Source organism: Lepidochelys olivacea (genome assembly GCF_965140295.1).
Source record: "Lepidochelys olivacea isolate rLepOli2 genome assembly, chromosome: 17".
NCBI lineage: Eukaryota > Metazoa > Chordata > Testudines > Cheloniidae > Lepidochelys > Lepidochelys olivacea.
Genome location: NC_140427.1, coordinates 3538302 through 3563105, shown reverse-complemented (window position 1 = coordinate 3563105; position 24804 = coordinate 3538302). Strand labels below are relative to the sequence as shown.

The 24804-nt window shown below is 42.8% G+C and overlaps 1 protein-coding gene across 1 annotated transcript; it reads left to right on the top strand.

Moving 5' to 3' along the window:
* LOC311532331 (uncharacterized protein) lies at positions 1–22855 on the top strand. Its single transcript, XM_084650695.1, has 13 exons — positions 1–83; positions 974–1112; positions 1607–1749; positions 3086–3203; positions 3912–4040; positions 5024–5123; positions 5453–5527; positions 9689–9764; positions 16512–16540; positions 18623–18714; positions 19944–20042; positions 21446–21540; positions 22345–22855. The coding sequence occupies exons 1-13, from the start codon at positions 18–20 to the stop codon at positions 22513–22515; spliced, it is 1332 nt and encodes a 443-aa protein (XP_084506821.1). The 5' UTR covers positions 1–17; the 3' UTR covers positions 22516–22855.
* Positions 22856–24804: the final 1949 nt, after the last annotated feature.

Here is a 24804-nt window from a genome sequence, read left to right as displayed (position 1 = left end):
TGAGACAATCCGAAGCAATGGCAGGTGGCTCAGGAACTCTGACATGGCTACAGAAAGCCCGAAATCACATTGAGAACTCACAGGTATGGTAGAATTAGGCACAGAAAGTCAGGACAGGTCCTGATGGGCCAGGAAGGGGTTTAAAGTTTGGACTTTGTTGATCTTGGGCCAGAGAGCTGAGGCCAAATGCTGGAATTCACATTTCCTGAGCCCACGGCCCTGGGAGGAGGGACTGTCTTGCAGTTAATATCAAGGGGTTTGGGGGACGTGTGGCTGAGCCTTCTGCACCTTGGGCTAAAATAATGGACTGTATACATGAGTCTTGCTCCACTGGGTCTGAATTGCAACAGTCGGTTATAGGTTTCTGAAAAGCCAGAGGCAATCTGATGTGAGCAAGCTTCAGAAACATAGAGCAACCAGCACAAAAGCCAGAAAGCCCCCCTGCTAGAGAAACAAGCAAGACAATTGTCTGTAAAAATACCCAGTGATGTGATTACTGCAAAGGTCGGAGTCATAGAGGGACATTTTGGAGCTGTACTTACTAAGAAGGCAGCAGCTGTCCTGATGGAGAGTCTCTCTAACCTGCATGACCTCTGTGACCCCATGTGCTGTGCCTACAGCATCTGGGCTTTTGCTGGGTCTGTCTCATGAAATCATCTACAACGCTTGAGTCCCCTGGAGGCCCAAGAATAAAGCCTCTGCACTGCCACTTTCTAGATCTTGTACACACTGTTGCAGTGACAACATCTGCCAGAGATGGCGGTTGACAGGAATACTGTCAATCTCAGGGGGATTATTATTAGGGTTGAAGGAATGCCTGCCAGAAGGGAGTCTGTGGAGGCCCCCCCTGCACACGTCCACCTCTGTATCCCTCTTCCTGACCCATGGAGAGCGTGGCTGTCTTCACACATTTGGGATGAACATCCAGGCCCAAGGGAGGCTGGCCTAACAGAATCCCCTCTATGTTGGGCAGGAATGGCGAGACTTCACAGTGCAGTTATGTGATGCTGCCCAGCAGCAGATGACTGAGAGCCACGTCCATTTCTTCACTGACCTCTCTGCGGCAGAGAAGGCTTTCGTCCTTCAGCGAGCTGCCAAGGCCATCCAAGGAGGTAACAACTTGGGAAGGGAAGAATATTCAGCCTCTCTCTTCCTTCAACTTCTAGGTTACCACCCGGTTGTTTCATTTTTTTCCTGTCATCAAAGTACTTTATTTTGCTGAGCAGCTCAATAAAGTGCCCATGAAACTTTGGCTTCTTTCCTAGTCTCTGTATGGGCATTTACACCATGCCCATCACTGTTGTATCCAAGTACACTGAGTTTAGCTGGGTAGTAATCAGGGCAAGATGCACGCTTCTCCTGCGTTGGCACAACAGCTTCTGCTAGTACTTTACTTGCCGTGTAACTCCAATGCTGCATTGCAAGAGAAAATGCCAAAAGGCTTGAGCCCTGCTTCAGCAATATCTGGTGACTGTAGTTTTGTTACAATAGTTAAATGTTAGCCATACACTCATGGCTAAATCACTGACTTACACCGCCCTACTTATCTTCTGGTTGTCTTACCATTATCCTGATAAACACTGAAGAAACCTTCTGGCTGTTTCAGGAGACCTGTGTAAAGCCCTGATGTCTCAAGTTAGCACTTGCCTAGAGGAGCAGCTGTACATTCAAGTTGCTCATGAACTGCAAGCTGGTGATCGTCTGAAAAACAAGTCAGCCCTGGTTTTGAGTCACATCAAGAATGGAGTGGTACATTTACTATCTTTTTCTAAGAGGGTTATTTTATTTGCATGAAAATTCAAAATAAAGGACTAATGTGACCTGCAGCTGTTCCAACCTGATGCAATCGTTGCACAGTCTAAAGACAAACCAGTTTCCTTTGTAGCCCTTCATCTATATTGCTCCAATGGCATGAAATTTGCCAAGAATCCAGCTTGTGATTTTGTCCTCAGATTGTAGACCAAAACTGCCGCTCTGGGACCCAAGTGGCTCAGGGCTCTCTATTTCTATGTGCAAGCTAAGATGTGTTCAACATCATAAGTGCAGAGGTCCCAGTTCAGTCCCTCTTGACTTGCACTTTAGAGCATCCATTCATTCTGCTCAGGAAAGACCAATACCTCCTCTCCCAACTCCAAACACTGGAATGTGCCACCCTGTCCTTTCCTTAGCACTTGGCAAAGTTCCATTCTGATCTTGGATCTTCTCTCCACCGTCACTCAGCTAGGTGGACAGGTCACCTGCCAAACATAAGCCCATCTAAAGGGACTATGAGGTAAATCAGTGCTTCCTGTCCATTGAATCTCTGATTATCTCATATCTATCCACAGCAGAAGTGCTGCCAGCAACCTGGCCAGTTCTAAACTATCAATGTCCAACGACCCACTCCCCAGCACAAGCTGAACCAGAATAAATCCACTCATCCATTCCCTAACAAATCTTACACCGATGGAGCAGTGCACAGACCTATAAAGCAACAGTCCTGCCTAGTGCCTGCATGTCATTCATCTTACTGCACACCAGCCTGACAGCTGCTGTATACAACTAACTTAGGCAGGAATGGGCAAACCAGACAGAAGCAGGCAGGATGGAAAAATCTGAACCAGGCTGATTTCCCATTTGCAGTCCTTATTCTTATGCTTGAAATGAGTTCACTTTCCTCCTGCTGTAACACTCTTGATTTTGAAAACTGTAAATAGTTCAGTGGTTATAAATGGCTAAGTGACTTGCTCAAGACAGTATAGCAAATCGGTAGCAGAGCTGGGAATAAAACCCAGATGTCTGACTTCCTGTCCTTTGCTTTATCTATAAATATAGCTGATGACAGACAGATCTGAAACCCTAAATTTAATTATCCTCCTTATTCTAAGTGATTTTATAGATAAGGAAATTCCATCTTCCCTCTAGGCCTGAAGCAGATACTAGGCCTGCTTCTATATACCTCATGTCTGAAAACTCCCATTGAGCGGTTTCACTGGATTCCATGACTACAGCAGGGGTCCATATCATATAGAAGGGACACTTTGTCCTTATACTGAAAGGCTTTAATTTAGAATTTAGCTGCTGTCAATTATGCATTGTTTTTCAGATGAATTTGCTGGAGGAAAGGCCAGCTATGAAGGGGAAATTGCAAGCTTTTTTCAACCAGTCCCTCCCTGCAGACTTGAGAAGGCTCACCGGGAGGCTGCACCTGTCTAATACCGAAGGTATTTATTTATTTCAATGGTTCCTTCTTTTGTTTTAAAATATTTGACCATCCCAACTTCTGGGCACGTTTAGAAATCAATCTATCCTATCTATGCCATTCATGTGTGGTATGACACATAGGGATTAATATTTATCCACACCACAAAAGACAGGATACCTGGAGACTGCTGTTCACAGTCTGAATGACGAGTGTAAACAGCTTCACATCTCTCATGATGAAAATCCAGTGGTTTTCACTGGTCTGCAGAGATGTTGTTCCTTTAAATGAAACACTCGAAGGGGCTCCTTGGAGGCCCTTGCTAAAATTCTTGCCACAAAATTGAAGAGAGGGTTGGAGCAATCTCCCTCCCTTATTTATTCCAGGGGCTCATAAAATAGTTCTGAAGAGTACCTTTCTTGCCTTTGGAGTGGATCAGTTTGCTCCAATTATTTTCAGAAGTGATCTCTCAGGGTAGCGCAGTCATTACACACATGGAGTCAAATTCTATGATAATTTGCATCCTGTGCAGCCCCACTGAAACCAATGCATATATCTCAGTACAAAGTTTAGACAAAGATCATCAAGAATGTAAGTGGGTTCAACTGCACAGAGAGATCTAGTAGTGTCTTTATAAGAAATGTGGTGAAGTATGAGAACACATTAAAGTTCACGCAAAAAGTGAATGCTGTGGCTCCTTTATGGCCTCCCTTGTTCTTCTTCTTTCCAGCACGTATGGAGTATCTGTCCCAAGTAGCAGTGAATAAAGCTAAATCCCCAAAGGAGCGGGAGATTTTCCTGAGGTCTCAGGTTCTGCTGTCCACCGAACCCACCTTCCAGCACCTGAAAAATAACAAAGGTGAAGTCATATGTGGTTATCTTGTGATTGTGAAGCCATGACCTTTACTTTTTGCAACTAATAAAAGATTGTGTACAACACCAGGGAAAAAAGGACTCCGAAAAAGTTGGGGTTTTTATTTCAGTTGCAGCATGAGCCCTGAGGAACATCCTCTCTTATTACCATAAGCCTCAAGGCACAGCCACGAATCTGCCTGACACAGAGTATTTTTTACTGGTGCCTCTGCTGCAAGTCGTCCTAGACACTGCTGCCCCCAGCCTATGCTTGGACTCCATTTCTGCTGTTCTGGCTGAAGAGTTTATCACTTTCATTGAACCTTCGACCTCAGTTAATGAGGCTCTCTTCCACCAAGGTAGAGTCAGATGCCGGCTATGCATCTCTGGAGAAAGAGGGTGCAGCTGACTACAGAGGCTTCATTGAGTCCATGTGTCTGGGATCAGAGACAAATCATTGCTCTCCATCCTCCCTCATGGAGCTCCAGCCTTGGCTGCACCTCACAGCACAGGCTCCTATGCCACACGCATAGTCCCCCACAAACATAGATAAAATCTGCACTGGTCGTGCCCCATGTAGAATCAGGGGAAAGCCGTGCACTCACCCTCTTCAGTTTCTCTCCATGACCTGTATAGACAAGGAGTTGCCACACTCCAATGAAGTGAGCTGTAGCTCACGAAAGCTTATGCTCAAATAAATGTGTTAGTCTCTAAGGTGCCACAAGTCCTCCTTTTCTTTTTGTGAATACAGACTAACACGGCTGTTACTCTGAAACCTGTCACTGGGCCATTAGTTTGCCTTAGAAATTGTTTCCCTAGAATAAAACAGCTTGGGTTTAGAGAGACGAATGGAGCATCAGGCATTTTCCTTAGTTCTGTACAGCACCTTTTCTGAGAACTGTATAAAGAAAAGATGCCAATAGGACATAGTGTCCCTTCTCCTCAATGCATTTTAATTTCTCACACAGATGCTGTTATTTCTTGTTCTAGGATCCCGCCAGTGCCAATATATTGGAGGAAGCAACCTCAATGTTAGAGCAAAAGGACAGGGACCTGGCAAACATCATTCGAGGCATTTACAGTCAGACAGGTAATTGTGCTGTATAGTAAATAAAATAACGGAAGTATTATATGGTAATAATTGCCCACTCCCTAGGAGGTGAAACACAAAGCCTTATCTTCCTTCAAGATACTCTGTTCATCATCTCAGCGGAAAGCTTTTCTATCAATCAGATCCTCAGCTGGTGTCCATCAGTAGAGCTCCACTGGATCTGGCCCTATATAAGTTGTAGAATTTAAATACAGTCACCAGCTCGTGAGACAACCAGCATGTTTGTCTCTGAGCTTGACTGAAACTTCAAGTAAATTCCAACTGTTATGCAGAATCTATTTACCCTGAACTCTTTCATTGTGTCCTAGCAGAGGAACCTCAGGAACCCCTGCAGAAGGCACTGCAGCACATGGTCCAACCAGCCATCAGTACGGTCTTTGCAGGTAAGGCCCTTACTGAGGTTTTTAAATGAGTCACAAGCCAACTTCTTCCAATCCTAAAATGAATCAGGCTTTTCCACATAAGGTCTAGCTTGTAAGAGAACAAAGGATGTTGTGTATTAAGAACAGTGGTACGAGATATTCCCTCCAACGGGAGGGAAGACAGCGAGATAGGGCCAAATGTATCACTGATATTAATAAACGGAAGTCATTTATTTGGTCCTTAGGGTGTAGCTACATTGCAGTCTCTGGTGTAATTACAGCACAGGTAGACATACTCATACTGACTTTACCCACACCAGCATGGCTAAGAACAGCAGTGTAGACACAGTAGCGTGGGCTTCAACTCCAGCTGTATAATCACACCAAGGACCCTAGGTACATACTCACAATGCTAGCCTGTGCTAATGTCCATGCCATTGCATCTCCACTAATATTTTTAGCCAGCCTTGCAAGGCTAAATCTAGCAGAGACAATCACACCTCAGATCATCTCTAGAAAGGAAAAAAAGAGTCAATTTGTCCACAAATTCACCCAGATGAAGCAATTTAGAAAGTAATTAACATTTGCTCATCTTTCATTCTCCCCTTTCCTACTCATTCTGGGGAACAACAAGCAACCACTAGCAAACAGAGACATAAAACGAGAGTCTCAGTTACCCAGAGTCTCCTGGCAGAGCAGTAATTGTGCAACTCATTCCTGTAATGACCAACAGATCTTCCAAACTTGGTGCATCTCATGCATACACACATCCCTGCCTGTAGTAAAAGGGTTACTCTGCACCTTTTCACAGGCTACCTGACCATGGGTACATTGCTTTATGTCTGGGACCAGGTAATCATTGGACTTGATCAGCCAGCATATAACTGCCTCCCTGCATTCAGCACAGCCTTCATCTTATTGCTTCGGGACTATCTGAAGACATGTCAGTCAGTAAGTGTCACATTTCCTTTCTCACAAAATATGCAATTTCATTCATAAGATTCAAGTCCATGATAACTTTTATTTCAGAAATCATAGTTTGGGGTAGATAAAATGTGGAGCTAAAGAGACAAAGACTGTTTAACACTGAGGCTAGGAGGTGAGTCAGTGACAAAAAGAAAGATTAAAAAAATAAGTTCAACCGCATCCCGACACAGAAGAGGGTGCAGAGATATAAAGGAAGGGCAGCGAGGATATGCCACAAATCTCACGGCAACTGCAATCCATTTTCCTGGGACATAAATCACTGCCTATTGTTTGGTTCAGCCAGGCCAGGTGGAAACAGCTCTAAGGACTCAAGGGCCAATTCTGTCTGTGCAAGAATTTCAAGACGTGATCAGAAAACACGTCTTCAGAGAACTCTCCAGCCAGCTACACAGAGATGACAGTGACCCCTTCCCAGTCCATGATCCCACACAAGGTGAGATCACATCCTGCATCTGGCATTGCACAAGACTTGCACCTGGAATAGGTGTCACAAAAACAACATACCCAGCTAGATGCAGCATGCCCAGTGATTAGCTGCCAAAATCTTAACAACCGGTTTCCTCTTCACCCCACAAGGGGGTCGTTGCCCACCCCCACTCCCCGGGACTCCTGCCCCATCCAACTCCCCCGTGTTCCTTGACACCCCCCCCCCAGGACCCGTGCCCCATCCACCCCCCTCCCCTGCCCCCTGACTGCCCCCAGAACCAGGCAGGAGGATCTCGTGGGCCACCGTAGTGGGTGCCCACCACACCCCTAAGAGCCAGAGAGACCTGCCGGGGGGCAAAGTGGGGAGTCCCGGCGATGCTTACCTGGGGCAGCCGGGAAGGGCTGAGAAGCAGGCGGCAGCTTCCTGCTCAGGCCGAGGGTGGTGGAGGTGAGCTGGGGCAGGAAGCGGTTCCCCTGCGGCACGACCCCCCCTCCTTCCCCGGGTTACCTGCTGCAGTGCGGACAGCCCTCCTCGCACCCACCCACCCCCACCCCAGCTCACCTCCGCCTCCCTGGGCCTGAGTGTGAAGCCACCGCCTGCTTCTCAGCCCGCCCCAGCTTCCCATGTGAACAGCTGATTCGCGGGAAGCCGGGGGGGGGGGCAGAGAAGCAGAGCAGGGCGGTGCGTTCAGGGGAGGAGACAGAGCAGAGGTGAGCTGGGGCCGGGCGCAGGACGGGGAGCTGCTGGTGGGTGCTCTGCATCCACCAAATTTTCCCCTTGGGTGCTCCAGGGCTGGAGCACCCATGGAGTTGGCACCTAAGGCGCCACTTTTGGCCGGTTAAATTTAGAAGCCCTTTTAGAACCGGTTGTCCCTTGCAGAACAACCAGTTCTAAAAGGGCTTCTAAATTTAACAACCGGTTCTAGCAAACCAGTGCGAACCGGCTCCAGCTCACCACTGAGTATGCCCATAAAGCTGGTGGATATTCCAATACTTAGATTCACCAAGCCAGCATAAAACATCTTCTTTATTACCTTACTGGTTACACTCAGAAGTCCAAACCACAAAGATCCCTTAAAGTGATCCAGCCTCAGGCCTCCATCCAGGTACCCACATCAAATATGATGAAAATTTCTGTAAATCTTATTTCATTATATAAAAGAAATGGTTCTACCAACCCCAAAGGATCAGACACATTATCTCCCAGGTTAATGAATGTTTCAGATCTTACACAAATACACGCTACAGCCAATTCTTATTAACTAAACTAAAATTTATTAAAAAACAAAAGAGAGAGGGAGTCTGGTTAAAAGATCAATATACATACAGACATAAGTTCAATTCATTGAGGTTCAGATTCATAGCAGAAATGGTGAGCTTTGTAGTTGCAAAGAGTTCTTTCAGAAATAGTTCATAATTTATAGTCCAATGTCCAAATCTCACATTCAGGGCGTACCAGCATAACTGGGACCTCAGTCTTGTGACTCAAACTTCCCCTGATGAAGCCAAAGCAGATCTCAGATGACAGAATCAGAACCCAAAGATCTTTTATACAATTTCATGTCTTTTGACAAGTTGGGGTTCCTCAGGGAACAAAAGGTCATTAGAATAACTTTGAAGGAGGTCCATCACCGGTACTTAGCTATATGAATTAACATAAGACCATTTGCTTGTTCCTCCACCATTCACAGTACATTTAAAAAAAGAGATGAATACCAAGATATCCCGTGTTTACAATTCATTTAAATGATAGGATGTTCTTTTGACCTCTGAATTATCAGAATACAGCACAGACAGGGACTGCTGATTACACTGTGGACTCTAATCATGCATATGTAAACACACAAAAACACAAACATCTCTCCACCCTCTTTTGAGGGTTATTTATTTTGCAGGATGTTTAACCCTAGCCATGTGTCACAAAACCACCACAATTAAGGAGCTGTTATAGCATAGTCTGGTCTCACCTGTGCAGATGGACCCAAATTATGTTTTAACCTTGTTAGTGGATTGTGCTATGGCTCCTATTAGATCCATAACACAATTCAAGTAACAGGCTCATACCAGGCAAATGCAGACCTAGTTATAAGACAGAACACTACCATGATGTAACAAGACGTGATAGATCTTGGTTTATAGACAAGTACTGTTTCTCCTATATCCAAAAAAGGAACCATATGCTCTCAGTCTTATTCCAGATTACAGGAAAAACAGCAAGAAAGAAAAAGTGAAGTCTCTGCGAGGGAGAGCACAATGCAGGCATCTCCTCTGTACAGGCTGCAGCAACTCTGAGAAGAAAATGGCCACTGCCTCTGCACTTAGGCACAGTTCTTACAAATGTAAAAGTGCAGAACATAGAAAATGTAACCAGCACTACTGTCCCTAAAAAACCCTGACTTCCTGTTCCACGGGAATGCTATCCTGCCAATAGAGAAGGAAGTTGGTGACTAAATGCTCTTAAAGCAACCTGGATAGGAAGCCCCAATAGCTGATGTTTGATAGATGAGCACTTACGTTACCAGTGATTTGTTAGCAGATTTCACAATATTTTCTAAATGTTTCTTCTGGAGAATTCTATAATCAGGCTATGGAATATATACACGTGTAGATGAAGCAGTATGTACTCAGCATGGAACTTTTATCAACTCAGATCTGGATTCATGTCGAACACGTCTGTGGGAACTGATGCAGTTGTCTGGCTATCTCTGTGTGCTCTTCAGAAAGCTGACAATTGTCATGTTCTCACGGTTTTTATTTTCTTCTCCACAGTTTTGCCTCCCTGGAACTACTTGTACAGACTACCAGTATCTCCAAGAACCAGACCTCAGGACAGAAGACAGGCAAGGTAGCTCTATTGGGCATTACTGTCACCATACAGTACTCATGTATTTCTCGACATTACTGCCAGGGCTGTGACCATTAAAATGGGTAGGTCACTCCAAGACTGCAGCCTTTAACATCTCAAATGGCCCTGTTTAATCCTTTCTAGCCATGTGTCACAACTAGCAAAACCACCACTATTAAGGAGTTGTTATAGCATAGTCTGGTCTCACCTGTGCAGATGGACCCAAATCATGTTTTGTTTAGTGAAGCAGTACAGACCTGGGGTGCTATCAATGACACAGCCCAGCAAGGGCACGGAGGGGAAGGCACCAAGAGCAGTTTTCAAAGGGGAACAAATATACGTTTCTACATTACAGAAGAAACCATGTTTGCATTTTTGCAGGGGGCACTATACCATACATGAGAGTGGGTGCAGAGCAGCTCCATCCTTGCCTTACTCTACCTTCAGGGTTGAGATAGAGAAGATGCAGGATACCTATTAAAAAGGGTTAGAGAACTGTAAGCCAACAGAGTCTGTCAGCGTACTCCAAAGACATGGGGTTTTCCTCCCAAGTGTTTACTGGCAGAATTTGGAGGTAAACAGGTTTTATCAAATGATTTTAAGCCAACAACTATCAAAAATCCTTGATGTGCTACCACCAAAAAAAAATCCTCTAAAGCTTAGTGCCCTGTTCCGCCTCCTTGGAGAGGCCTGCCTTAGTCTGTTTGCTGCTAACCTTAGATCTCACACTTCTGCCTGTGAGCCACATTTATGGCACTCTGTTGCATTTGGTTCCTGATTGCTCCCCTCAGGAGCCCCACCTTATTATACCAACAGATTTCACCTGTGCAGCTACGAGCCATAAGAGACTTGATCAGAGAAATTAACTCTCCATCAGCTGGATTCAGTGTGGGACCTCCCAGCACACTGAGTATTTTGTGCCTAACTTTAAGGGATCAGCTGTAAAATTTATTAGAAGGGGGGGGCAGTTTGAATTAGATTTTGACACAAATCTTGCAATAAGCTTCATGCAGGCAGAGGCCTACAGAGAGCTCATTGCATAAGCCTAGGAGTAGTTTCACAGTTTTTCTTTTGGTAAATTTTAAAGAAGAGTTGAAGGGAAAGGGGAATTTAAATCTTTTCCTAAGGTGTTTGGGTCACAAACCCAACAGCACTGGGCTAAGTGTGTGACAGCCAGAGAATGACATTGATTGTAAACAGTGAAACTGATCCTTCTAGCTTCATTATTATCCAACCTCCATGAACAGCAAAAAGTATACAAAGATTCCCACTTTATACCTGGAACTGAAACAGATTTACCAGCCTTACCTCTAAGGAGCCTAGGGGATAATGCACACCGCAGGCCCTGGAATACAGGCCTGTGATTTCCTACCCACCCTGAGGATAGATGGAGTTAGAGAGGCTGTCTCAACCACTGACTTTAAAAGTTTCTCTTCCTGTCCCTCTGCTCCCATTTTCCTAGAGAGTCCTTCCCTAAATACAATCATTAACAAAAACTTTAGCACCATCCACTGGCAACCTCCCATACTCCACTTTATCATCAATGCTATAAGTACGCTAATGAGCAAATCATTACCCACTGTGGTTTTGTCAGGTTAATGCTCTCTGTGGAGCAGATGAGTGAGCTCAAGTCCTGATATTTACACATTACTATATTTAAACCTAACGCTAGCAGAACACTCAGAATTAAAGTTGTAGTTGTATTTGTCCTGGATTTTACAGAGACAAGGTAGGTAATATCTTTTATTGGACTAACTTCTGTTGGAGAGAGACAAGCTTTTGAGTATACACAGAGCTCAAAGAAGACCTGAAGAAGTTAGTCCAATAAAATATATTACCTCCCTGACCTTGTCTCTTTAATCAGAATTAAATGCAGTTTTACTTCGTCTTCTGCATTTATGGGTACTCTCTGCAAGCTTGCGGCATCTTAAATGTTCCAGGAACCAAAACAATGTGGAATTCTGGAGACCTTTCCCAGGCACATTTTGGGGAAGGAAATTCACTCTCAACTAGAAAAGGGAGAAATTGAGAGTTTCAATAAAATTTATTTTGTGCTTGCTCTGCTGATCAGTGGCTTCTTTTACAGAGCACTATGCACTATAGTTTCCTAAAGGGACATGGGAAAGCAAAGCAGCAGTAGCACTGGGTGTATGTGGTTAATTCAATTCTAAGATTCATCTCCTGGCTCGTAGAAGTGCTTATCAGTGGAGCCCGTTTACATACACAACTCCTTCACATGCACGCACCGGTCCCGTTGTTGTGACTGTATCAGGATGTAAGCTTGAGGCATCTGACTCACAATGGGTGGGTGCACTGTTAACTCCTAAATGGTTTGCAGTTAGTGGTGTGTATCCCTACTACACTAAGGTGTGAGGGGATAACTTCTTTCCTTTCAGGAGAAATGGTTCTAAGGAAGACTAATGCATTCACTGGCATCACCTCAGTGGTGTGCAGATACTTAATGCAAGTGCCAATAAGGAGATCAAGCCCAAGAGCACACTACTGGGTCCCCAGGCCTCCAGCCAGCAGTGCTTGCCTTCTTGACGAGCAGACCAAGAAAAGACAATCTAAACAAGAACACCAACTTCAAAGCCAGGTGCATGGTTACCCTTGAAGCCAGATATAAGACTTGGAGGCACTGAAAGGAATAAAACTGTAAGGGGAAGGAAAAGGTACACTTGGGGCTCTGTCTCGGATGTAGGAGTAGAGGTGGAAACCCACACATACCTTTTTAAAAAAAAATCAATATGTTGTGGTTTGCAGAGAGGAATGTGAGATGTTTCAAAGGCAGCACATGGAGAGACTGAAACAGGAAGAAAGGTTGCAAAGGTTTAGAGAAGAGGAACAAAAGAGGTAAAAACACCCCCCCCCCCAAAAAAAAGCCCAACCCAAAACAATCCCAGTATTCCCAGATTTAGGACTACAATAGCACTTCCCCATCACACTGCTCCAGCCTTTATGACTTTCTACTCTTAGCCCCTTGGCTCCCCCATCACATGCCCCCTCGTCTGATTTCCACCAAAGAATCTATTTTACTGCTAACTAGGAGCATGGAGGTAGCTGTACCCCTTCTCCAAGCACTCATTTTTCATATAATATACAGTGTCATGCGGGGGGACATCTTAAACACTGTCTGAAAACCCTCCCGTGATGCATAGTTTGGGAAAGTTATGTAACCTGTGTATGTTAAGTGAGCTATACTTTTAAAAAAAATAGTCCCACCATCTGAAATTAACTATTTAATGGAATGATAGGCAACAAGAGGGCAGACTACTACAGCTTCTGGAAGAGACTAAAGGAACCTATGAAGCACAAAGGATCTATCTGGAAGAACAACTATCACAGGCACTATTTGGAGAAACGGAGAGGAAGAGGAACTGCATGGCTGATACAGGATATGAGTCAAACTGGAGTTGTAATTACCTCTTCACCCCCTCCACAGCAGCAGCAGCTGTATGGAAATAACATGCTTTCAGCCATAATCCCTTACATCTCTGCAGAGCTTTATTCTGAAGGATCCTAAAAGGCTTTAGTCTGCAATGTAGCAGGGTCACTTTCCTCTTCACAGAAACACAGTCTCTCTGCGGTGGGACACAGCCGTCCGTCTCGAGCAGTAGCACCACACAACGAGGTCCTTAGGAAGAGAGGAAAAGCTTCTCCAACTGAAGCTGCAGAAGGAACTTAGTTACTGTAGGCAGCACGAGTTCAAAAGTGGCCCGGATGTCACGGTTAACGTCTACTCTTACAAAAGAGGCCATCAAATATTTAATGACAAGTTGCTGAGGCCTAATTTTTATCTGTTGTCTAAAGAGGCCACCTCCAATAGCATATAAGCGCCCCCCATCCTCCACTGCCTTCATATGGAACTCTTAGCAAGAACCTCAGAAATCTGCCCAACATAGTTTTAATTCCCATAGGACACAACCCCGAGCATCATTATCGAAATTAGGGCTGTCAATTAATCGCAGTTAACTCAAAAAAATTAATTGCCATTTTAATCGCACTGTTAAACAATAGAATACCAAGTGAAATTTATTAAATATTTTGGATGTTTTTCTACGTTTTCACATATATTGTATTGTGTGTTGTAACTGAAATCAAAGTGTATATTATTTTTTATTAGAAATATTTGCACTGTAAAAATGATAACTAAAATTAATAGTATTTTTCAATTCACCTCATACAAGTGCTGTAGTGCAATCTCTTTGTCTTTGCAACTTGCAAATGTAGATTTTTTTGTTACATAACTGCACTCAAAAACAAAACAATGTAAAACTTCAGAGCCTACAAGTCCACTCAGTCCTACTTCTTGTTCAGCCAATTGCTAAGACAGACAAGTTTGTTTACATTTACAGGAGATCATGCTGCCCTCTTCTTATTTACAATGTCACCAGAAAGTGAGAATGGGCATTTGCATGGCACTTTTGTAGCAAGGTATTTACGTGCCAGATATGCTAAATATTAATATGCCCCTTCATGCTTCAGCCACCATTCCAGAAGACATGCTTCCAGGCTGAAGACGCTCGTTAAAAAAATAATGTGTTAATTAAATTTGTGACTGAAGTCCTTGGGGGAGAATTGTGTGACCCTGCTCTATTTTCCCCGCATTCTGCCATATATTTCATGTTATAGCAGTCCTGGATGATGACCCAGCACATGCTGTTCATTTTAAGAACACTTTCACTGCAGATCTGACAAAATGCAAAGAAGGTACCAACGTGAGATTTCTAAAGATAGCTACAGCACTCAACCCAAGGTTTAAGACTCTGAAGTGCCTTCCAAAATCTGAGAAGGATGAGGTGTGGAGCATGCTTTCAGAAGTCTTAAAAGAGCAACACTCAGATGCGGAAACTACAGAGCCCAAACCACCAAAAAAGAAAACCAACCCTCTGCTGGTGGCAATGAAAATGAATGTGTGTCAGTCCACGCTATGTTGAATGGTTATTGAGCAGAACCTGTCAACAGCATGGACGGATGTCCCCTGGAATTATGGTTGAAGCACAAAGGGACATATGAATCGTTAGTGCATCCGACACGCAAATATCTTGAGACGCCAGCTAGAACAGCGCCATGAGAACGCCTGCTCTCACTTTCATGGAGCCTTTGTAAACAAGAAGCAGGCAGCATTATCTCCTGCAAATGTAAACAAACTTGTTTGTATGCACGATTGGCTGAACAAGAAGTAGGACTGAGTGGACTTGCAAGCTCTAAAATTTTACATTTGTTTTATTTTTGAATACAGATTTTTTGTACATAATTCTACATTTGTAAATTCAACTTTCTTGATAACGAGATTGCACTATAGTACTTGTATTAGGTGAATTAAAAATACTATTTCTTTTGTTTTTTACAGTGAAAATATTTATAATAAAAATATAAAGTGAGCACTGTACACTTTGTATTCTGTGTTGTAACATCCAAAAATATTTAAATAAATGGTATTCTATGATTGTTGAACAGCGTGATTAATTTTTTAATAGCGTGACAGCCCTAATAGAAATGTTTTCTGTGCTTGTTCTCTTGTAGTGTTGCAACAGAATTTTCACTGACCTTTGCCTTCCTGATCACTGCTGGTAAACTAGATGCCAGAAGACACAAATGGCTTTTGATGTCTAGATTATTTACTCACTTTTGCCATCTCAAATTACATCTTCCAGGAGAAACAATAGCGCTATGAAATACAGAGGAAGGCAGAGGCACAGATCAATGGGCTGCAAGCTGAAATCAAAAGACTCATGGAGAAGAGGGTAATAAAAGAGCTGAATTTATTAAAATGAGCCCAAATGGACACTGCTAAGTACTACAGGTCATAAAGAGCCCATGAGGGCTCATCGCCAACTCTTAAGAACATTCTGTTTAGAAAAGTTGATGCTTAAATAATTTATTTTTCTTCCTTCATTATCATCAGGCACTTATACATGAAAACAAGGTCTTTACTAATTAAGCTTTTGTTATTCTCCATCTTAGTTTTTAATTCCATTTGTGACAGCACAATCATTTCCACATCAATCAGTTTATAATCCTCAGAAACTTCTGGTAAAGTTTGTTTGTTTGGGTTGTTCTGATTAGCATCTGTGTCTTACGTCTTGGTCTTCAGGGATTCCATTCAATGGAGAAACCATATTTGAATTAAATTAGTCTTTTATAGTAGCTGGAGCAGAGGGCTGGGGGCTCAATACTCCTGGATTCTAATCCTGTCTCAATATATGTCTTTTTGCAAGTCACAGATCCCTTTATATGCCTTAGTTTACACATCTCCAAAGTAGGAACAATAACTACTACAGCATATCCCACTGGGGTTATGAAGTTTAATGTTTATATGTGTTCTAAGATACCTGAATGAAGGGCATTATAGAAAAGCAATTTATTATAAATAACCTAATTTAATTCCTTTCAATCTTCTAGATTTATTAGTTACCCACAGAGAAAACGTACTTATCCGGTGCAGCATTGATTCTGCCTTGTACTAACACTGATGCAAATGAATGTTCTGTCAACAATACTACCAAACAGCCCAACCTTCCAGAGGTAGCTCAGAGAACCCTTGTTCAATAGACTGGGAGAGGTACCTTTGCGGAAGGAGTGAAACTCTCCCAGGCCCACTCTGTCTCGTCTGATATTGAAAAGCTGGCCCGCCACAGCTCTGACATGGGTATTCAGTTGGAGACATAGTGAAGGCAGAGAGCTAATCTCAAAGCTGTTTAAAAAAATCTTGATTTAGAATGTTGCTTTCTGTTTCTCTTGTAGCTTTCTATTGATGCATACTCAGAGGGAAGGTAAGATGCTGTGCAATATGTTACCAAAGAGAACACTCAGGGGGGAAAAATGATCTTAGTCAAGATAACATCCCCAAGACTTTCCAGAGTGGTTTTGTAATGCACCAGAGTGATTAATGCCTTAAAAAAATCCCAAATGAAATACAGCAAACTACAATGTAACAAATATTTTAACAGTTCCAACCAAATATTTCTAAGTCATATGACCAAAAGTGGGAAGAGGATTTATTCTCCAGAACCATGGGGCAAAATTTCCATAGAACTGGAGGACTGAATGGCTCAGGGGATTGGTAATGATATAAGGCCACTTTCAGTCAGAGTTCCACTCACACAGTATGGCCTAGTAGATGGAGAACTAGACTCAGGAGACTTGTGTTCTATTCCTGGCTCTGCCACCAGGCTGCTGCTGGGTGACCTAGGACGAGTCATTTCACCTCTCTGGGCTTCAGTTTCTCCATCTGTAAAATAAGGATAATGACACAATCTACTGGCTGGAAGTTGATGATAGCCAAGTTAAGACTAGAAATAAGGCATACATTTTTAACAGTAAGGGTAATTATCTATTGGAACAATTTACCAGGGGCTGTGGTAGATTCTCCATCATTGCTTTTTAAATCCAGATTGGATGTTTTTCTAGAAGATATGACCTAGGAATTATTTTGGAGCAGTTCTCTAGCCCATGTTATACAGGAGGTTAGATTAGATAATCACAGGGCTCCCTTCTGGACTTGGAATCTATGAATACAGATGAAGATGACAGCAGCTCAAAGTCATTACTATCTAAGTACTTATTGTACCTGATACACATTTTGTAGTCTCTGAGTGGAACCAATGACTGAAAGTGGCTTTATATCATTACCAATCCCCTGAGCCATTCAGTCCTCCAGTTCTATGGAAATTTTGCCCCACAGTTCTGTAGAATGAATCCTGTTAAATGAGCTGGTGGAATGGAGTCTTCCTCATAAACTCCAACAACATAAGTAGAGCCCTGCGCAGATACAAATTTATATCCATGGATGCAGATATTTCACAGATATAAATTGGTATCTGTAGAACTGCAGAGCTCTCCCAGGGGTGAAATGAGCATAATGCAGGGCTGCCGCTACCAGGAGCTAGCGCTGCATGCTGGGAGCTCCCCCAGTGTGCCTGTACCGCCCCCAGCCCTGCCCCCGTCCCATCCATGCAGGTATCTGCGTCTCCCGTCTGGGGGCGTGTGCGCCGCTTGAACACAAGAGCACGACCAGGGACAGCTGCTGGTGATCCTGGTGCCGCCCCACTAAGCAGGGCTGGGGTCGGTACAGCTGTGCCAGAGGAGCTGCCGGCATGGGGCGCTAGCTCCTGGTAGCAGCAGCCCCGCATTATGCTCATTTCACCGCTGCAGTTCTTGGGAGAGCCCTGAGGTTCTGCGGATACCAGTCTACATCCGTGGATATAAATTTGTGTCAGAGCAGGGCTCTAAACATAAGTGGCACTAACTGGCACCTTTAAACAGAGAGGTTAAGGATTAAGAGTGTGATTCACAAAGGGCACGGAGACTCAGCTATCCACTGCCCCTATATGGTTTCTTTCAGCTGAGGGTTATGGTACACTAGTTGGGAGTGCATGGAAAGATTGCACTGCTGCTGACCATGCTGTACCCATTCTGTGGATAAGAGAAGACATCAGTTTTCAGGACTGTCAAGCCAACGTGTTTCATTAGCATCAAATTCACTTAAAAATAAAAACTGAAAATCTGTATTGCTTACATAGGATCCTTTTTATGTTATTTATGATATTATGCCTCAAGCAAAAGGAAGGACTCAGGTATCTCCTGATCTGGAATTCATTCACCTCTGTTATTGTCCCTCTTTATGCACAAGTTTGTAGGACAAAGAAAGGACAGGGAGTGAAAAGGAGGGGATGGTCTGACAATGAAAGGCAGGTTATCACCCACCGTTCAGACAGAAAACACATTGCCTCAGTATCAGCAAAAAGGTGTGATAGAAAGAAGCAGCAAAGGGACTTCAGGAAAACAAATACAGCATGTGTCACAATGGAGTATGCCTCTGGAATACATGAGAATGTGTCTTTCCTCTCTTATAGCCTCACAGCACCTGCACCTTCGCTGCAGTCCCTGACTCCATCTCAGACGTTGCATCCTCAACCTTCTCCAGTACAAACACCACCTCCTACAGGTTAGTGAAAGTTACATGGCTCTTATCACGTACACATCTATATCATAAAGGCTTTATGGGAACATGGAGGGTACCCTGGGGAAAAATCTGATCGGCTCTTATTTTTATAATCAGTGATGCTCCACATTCCTTCCAGCTTTGAAGGACTGGGGGTGAGCTTTGAAATCAGCTGATGACTCGGGCTGCCTTTGAAATCAGTCAAACTTGCTCTTCAGTATCCCAGAGGAGTTAGCGAGGTGTTTCTCTTCCCAGGAAGGGCTAACAATACTGCAAAATTAACTTGTGGAACTCATTGCTACAACATATTACTGAAGCCAAGAGCTTATCAGGTATTTTGTTTTGTTTTTTTAAAGTATCAGGCATTATATATGAATAATTAGAACATCCACAGCTACCTTAGGCTGGATTTCCCTATTCCTTTTGTGGCATTTTTCCTTGGAGGGGGTTATTTAGTCTAGAGCAGGGGCTCTCAAAGTTCATTGCACCGTGACCCCCTTTTGACAACAGAAATTGCTTCACGACCCCAGGAGCGGGGACCAAAGCCTGAGCCCACCCAAGCCCCACTGCCCTGGGTGAGGGGGCCAAAGCCCAAACTCTACTGCTTTGGGCAGGGGACCAAAGCTGAAGCTCAAGGGCTTCAGCCCCAAGCAGGGGGCCTGCAACCTGAGCCCTGCTGCCCAGGGCTGAAGCCCTCGGGCTTTGGCTTTAGCCCTGGGCAGAGGGGCTCAGACTTCAGCCTTAGGCCCCAGCAAGTCTAAGCCAAGCCTGCCAACCCCATTCAAAAGGGGCTGCGACCCACTTTGGGGTCCTGATCCACAGTTTGAGAACCGCTGGTCTAGAGTTACCAAATATAACCAGGATAGCTCCTTAACTCACCCACCACGATTGGCAGCTGCTTTAGGTACAGTATAGTGCACTATTTCACTAGCATGGAAAGATTAAGCTGGAGATATTTTTTTTTAATGAAGCACAAGAGAGAGGGACAAATACAAATATATACAAGATATAAACCTTCATGTTTTAGAGCATAAACCAGCAACTAACAGCCTGGGATTAGGAAAAACTTTTGTGTAAGATCATTCCATAACTGTCCATCAGGGAGTTTCATGGAAACCTTTCCTCATCAGGGTTGAGCCTCATCACCCATACGTTATTTATCTCTAAAGAGATTAAGAAATTTACTCCTGGCCTGAAAAGTGGTGAGTCTACATTTGTAGCCTTTGCTTTAGTTACAGATGGCACAAATAGGACCAGGGAAATTCATGGCAAAACAGCAAAAACCATAACACTGGATCTACTTGAACAACTAATGCAGGCTGCAAACACAAGTAAGTAATATGGTTTTCTGAAAAGCTAGAAATCAAATAAAGTCCCTGAAATATCTGTTGACTGATCATATTCCTCTTTTTACCAATAAGTTTCAAATATAGTTTTCTGTTGTGATTAATACTATATATATATCGCATATGCTGTTTGCAGTACAGAAAAGTGACTTACCAGTAACTGAAGTTTAAGTATATTGCCTCTATCCATCTATACCATGGGTAAGTGGTTCAGAACCATCTCCAAAACAGTGATTGCTATAGACTTGCTCCACTTGTGCACCCCAATGGAGATTAGACCAAAAAATAATTCTACACCATGGATGTCAGGTACATAATGGCTCTGGACAAATCCTGTTATGGTCACTGCACTGAAAAAATAAAGCTGATTTACATAAATATCATAAATATAAGGATATCCCTTTACTAGTACCAGTGAATGTCATATCTAAAATTAAGATATTACTAAATATATCCTCTGTCAGGACTGGATTCCAGGGTTCTAACCTCTCATGGTATTAATTTAAATTATAAAATTCTATCAAATTTTAGCATTACATTACAATATTTGAAGTTTTCTACATCTATATAGCTCCCAAACCCAATCCTCTCCTAATCTGGACTCCTATTACTACGTCTATCTAATCTAGCTACATGCTAACAAGAATTATCAGTTGACTGAATTATTTTGATAGAAAACTACTTGGAGGATGATTTGCTCTCTTCTGCATGGCTATCCAAGGAAAGGATTATAAAGTAGAGGACATTTTCCCAACTATTTTCAAGATGATATAAGCTTCTGATGCTGGGCAGTGCATATCTTGATAGACAAAGCGTAAAAGTCTTTCTAGGTCCCAATTATCCAAAACAGCATTTCTATCTAGTTCTACTTCCCCACCAATGTGCCTGTTCTGGAGGAACCACCCATCTGTAAGGTTAAGAGGGTAACTGCATTCTTCTCTAGGTAAAAATGTCCTTTCACTTGATGTGTTCTTTCTGGCTCTATATTTATAGCCTGCTGAACAAAACTTGCAATGAAAATCAAATGTCAGTGAAAATATAAAAATGAAGTTTTTTTTTTAAATCAGCACCTCTGTGGAGCAATGATGACATCCTGTGGCTTAAAATGTAATTGCTTCTGCTTAAGAAAATAGGCCCTCGGGGGAGACTCTCTAAGCCCATGTGTCTAGTTAACCCCAAAGAGAGTTGCAGGCCTGCACTGAGAGAACAGGTTCCAATGATTTATTCCTAGCATTAAAGTGGGTATTAACAGCTTGTCTTGTTTAAAACAGCACTATTCCAAATAAGCTTCAAGGATACAATTATATTCCATAAGGAATTAAAATTGTTGTAAATTTACGTTTCTGATGCCCAGTGTCCAAAAGGAATTTATTTTTTGTGTTTTTCAGTTGCTAATGGGAGCAATGCAGCTGAGCATGACTCTTTGAATGCAGCTACCAAAGAACATTTTTGGAACTACAACCAGGACTGCAAAAATGCAGAGGTATTACATATGCTTACTCACCCTTTGCCTCTCCCCTTAATGCTATAACCCTATGGTTATGCAGTGTACATTTAGGGGGGAAAGTACTGTTTATCTTCTATCAGTGACTACTGCAGCAGTGTAAATGATGCAGCCACTTAATCCTCATACTGTTGTCACGCCTGGACTACAAAGTTGCAGCAGTTTATGTAAGGGTGTGATTTTTTTAAAAACTGATTTAACAGGGCACAAATTGCAGGTGGACTAGACTCACCCAACCATCTTTAATAATGTAAGGTTACGACAACACAGAGTCTTAAAGCATCATAAACGATGGGGAAGGAAACCCAAGAAAAAAGGCACATGTCCCAAAAACAAGTTCCTGAGGTCAGGAAAAAATCTGCCATGTTTCAATACTAATGCCCCTCCTGAAAAGTAACAGTGTAGGGTAATGTTTTAGATTTAGATATATATTTAAACAATCTTGCATTAGGAAATGAACGACTGGCTGGGAGAGTTGGTAGCCTAAGAGGGAAACAATCCATATTAATGCAAGTAGGCCATTAATACGCACGAAGAGTCCACGCAAATGTTGTTTCATAAAACATTGATAAAAAAATACCCTGCTGCTATCAAAGTCTTAGTTTACATTCTGAGATTGTTACAGAATAGTAAAAGTCCTTTTTTAGATGTTTCCAAACAAATCTTTTAAAAAGCCTGTTTTACTATTTTTACAACTCAAAGTCTTCATTAAGTAAGATGTAAAGTATTAAATATTGCTACAATATTGTCTTCAATTTAAGAGTTCCTTTTTTGCCTTAACAGATTGAAGTATTTGGGCATCAGATAAACACAGAAGACAGAGAAAAAATTCCAGAACCCAAAAGACAACTAAGGGAAAAATTAACCACAGCTATCAGCAGAAATGCAGAGGCCCGTTACAAAGCGCAGTTTGAAGCAGTGAGAATGTTATCAGAGCCTGATTATATGGTATAATGCTCTGTACCTCGGGAGAACAGCACCCCCATGTCCATCCTTGTAAAATGATTGTGTGGTATCCAATGCAAAGTTTGTCATGTTGGGTGTCCTCAGAAGGCTCATGATGCACTGATCATTGTTGTTACAATAATGTTACAGGTTATAATTTCATGTATGTAGTTATGAGGCTGAAAACGTATCCTCACGGCTTAAAATAAGCCCAGGCAAAAACTCTCCAAGAGCAGAGAGGCAGTTCACACCTCATCAGGGCAGGAATGGGACAAACCCAGCCCAGCCTCACAGGAACAAAGGACACTGGCCTAAACAGCAATAAAAGTACTCCTTTTCTTTTTGCGAATACAGACTAACACGGCTGTTACTCTGAAAAGAATGTTAGACTCTCAAAGGAGTCACCCCCCTTCCTTTGGTCAGTTTGGAACTGCAGTGAGGTAATGCTCACGTGACACTGAAGGGGGGGGGGGGAGGTACACACATGCACAAAGCCAAGGGAGAGATTTGCTATGCTCTTCCACCTACATCCAGACACCACCACACCAAGGGTAAGTCTATACTGGAAACTTCAAATAGCGAACGCAGGAATGCTCCTGCAGCAGCACTTTGAAGTGCTAACATGGTCATGCTCGAGTGCTGGGAGAGCACTCCTGGTAATCCACATCCACAAGGGGATTTGCTCTGAGCACTGCTCAGAGCCTGTCTACACGAGCGCTTTAAAGCACTGACTTGCTGCGCTCAGGGGGGTGATTTTTCACCCCCCAGAGCCAGCAAGTTAGAGCACTATAAACTATAAGTGTAGACAAGCCCTAAGCAACTGAAGCGCTGATCAAAGGGGAGAGGCAGGCTGAAGAGCAACCAGCCAACCTGTGGTGAGGAGCATCTAAGTTTGTACAGGCATTGAAAGTGTTAACAGCTTAGAATACATTTTGCTTTTATTTCATTTGACCAAATCTGATTTATAATCACTTAAAATCTTTTTATATTTAACTATCTGTATTTATTCCACCTAAAGCAATGCATTTGGTTTGAAGTGTCAAGAGACTCCCTTTGGGATTACAAGCCTGGTACATTATCAATTTGTTAAACTGACAAACTCATAAGCTTGCAGCATCCAGCAGGCACAACTGAACATTGCAAGATGGAGGTTCCTAGGGTTGTCTGGGACTAAGATATTGGCTAGTCATTCGGTTGCAAGTAGCTGCGAGGAACTTACATACCAGAGGCTGTGTGTGAACAGCCCAGGAGTGGGGGTTCTCACAGCAGAGCAGGGTAAGGCTGGCTCCCAGAGTCAAGGGTTAGAGTGACCTAGCAGATCACCAGCCCAGGTACCAGAGGGGAATATCACAATTTGGCTACTAATCTTGTGCTCAGTTTAACCTACCATTATTACTGGGCTCTGAGAATAATAAATCTGTATTATAGATGGGGCTGCTAGCATGTTAAGGTTGTTCCTGCCCACTTCCCATTACAGACCCAGTTTTCAGTTGCTTTTAACTTTGTGCACATGTACGTATCTCCAAAAATTCACAACATCCCAGAAAAGCCTGGAGACCTGTTTTAGAAGGCATCTTTTGCAACAGACCTATTATAGTTAGGAACAATCAGTTTTGCTACAAACTCAGTACAAGAACTGTATCATACTACTAGCTGGCTGCCAAAGCACTTTACAAATTAAATGCTACAATTTTACTTCTGGGAAAAGAGCATAAAGTGACTCACTTTGAATGCAGCAAAGTCACTGAGAGCGTAAAATAAGCCAATCACCACAAATTACCAGACCAAATCATTTTCAGTTATGTTTACTTATGTAGAGGGGAATCAAATAATTTTCTCTACCATTGTGTCAATGTTTTGCTGATAGAAACTATTTACAAAGGGAGTCACATCAAACTTTTACCCTTTGGTGTAGAAGTTATTTTAAGGAGTCTGTAAGCAGGAGTTAAAATGTATTTTGTTAATGGGATAACACACCATTTGATGCTAACATTGATAATGTAACTTCCCATAGAAATGTTTAAGGTTGAAACTCCCTCAACCTAGAATTTAGTTGTTACAGGAAATATCCCACCTATTTATGAAGAACCCACAAACTGAAACAGTGAAGTTTCCTCAACAAGAGCACCAGTGAATATGGTTACACTATATTCTATAAGCTTTTCATTATGAGTTTAGTTCTGTGTATTTATGCACCATAAATTACACAATATTGAGTTGCTATACAGTATATTTTCAACACCCACATTTGCTGGAGCTAACACTGGTTCTGCTATACTTGAGAAAAAACAAAGTGCT

What these genes read in the sequence shown, in the direction of transcription:
- LOC311532331 (XM_084650695.1), top strand. Translation starts at nt 18, where the DNA reads ATGGCAGGTGGCTCAGGAACTCTGACATGGCTACAGAAAGCCCGAAAT. An exon ending in TGCCAAGGCCATCCAAGGAG is followed by an intron (nt 1,113 to 1,606) that starts GTAACAACTTGG and finishes TGGCTGTTTCAG; the next exon opens with GAGACCTGTGTAAAGCCCTG. An exon ending in GCACCTGAAAAATAACAAAG is followed by an intron (nt 4,041 to 5,023) that starts GTGAAGTCATAT and finishes TTCTTGTTCTAG; the next exon opens with GATCCCGCCAGTGCCAATAT.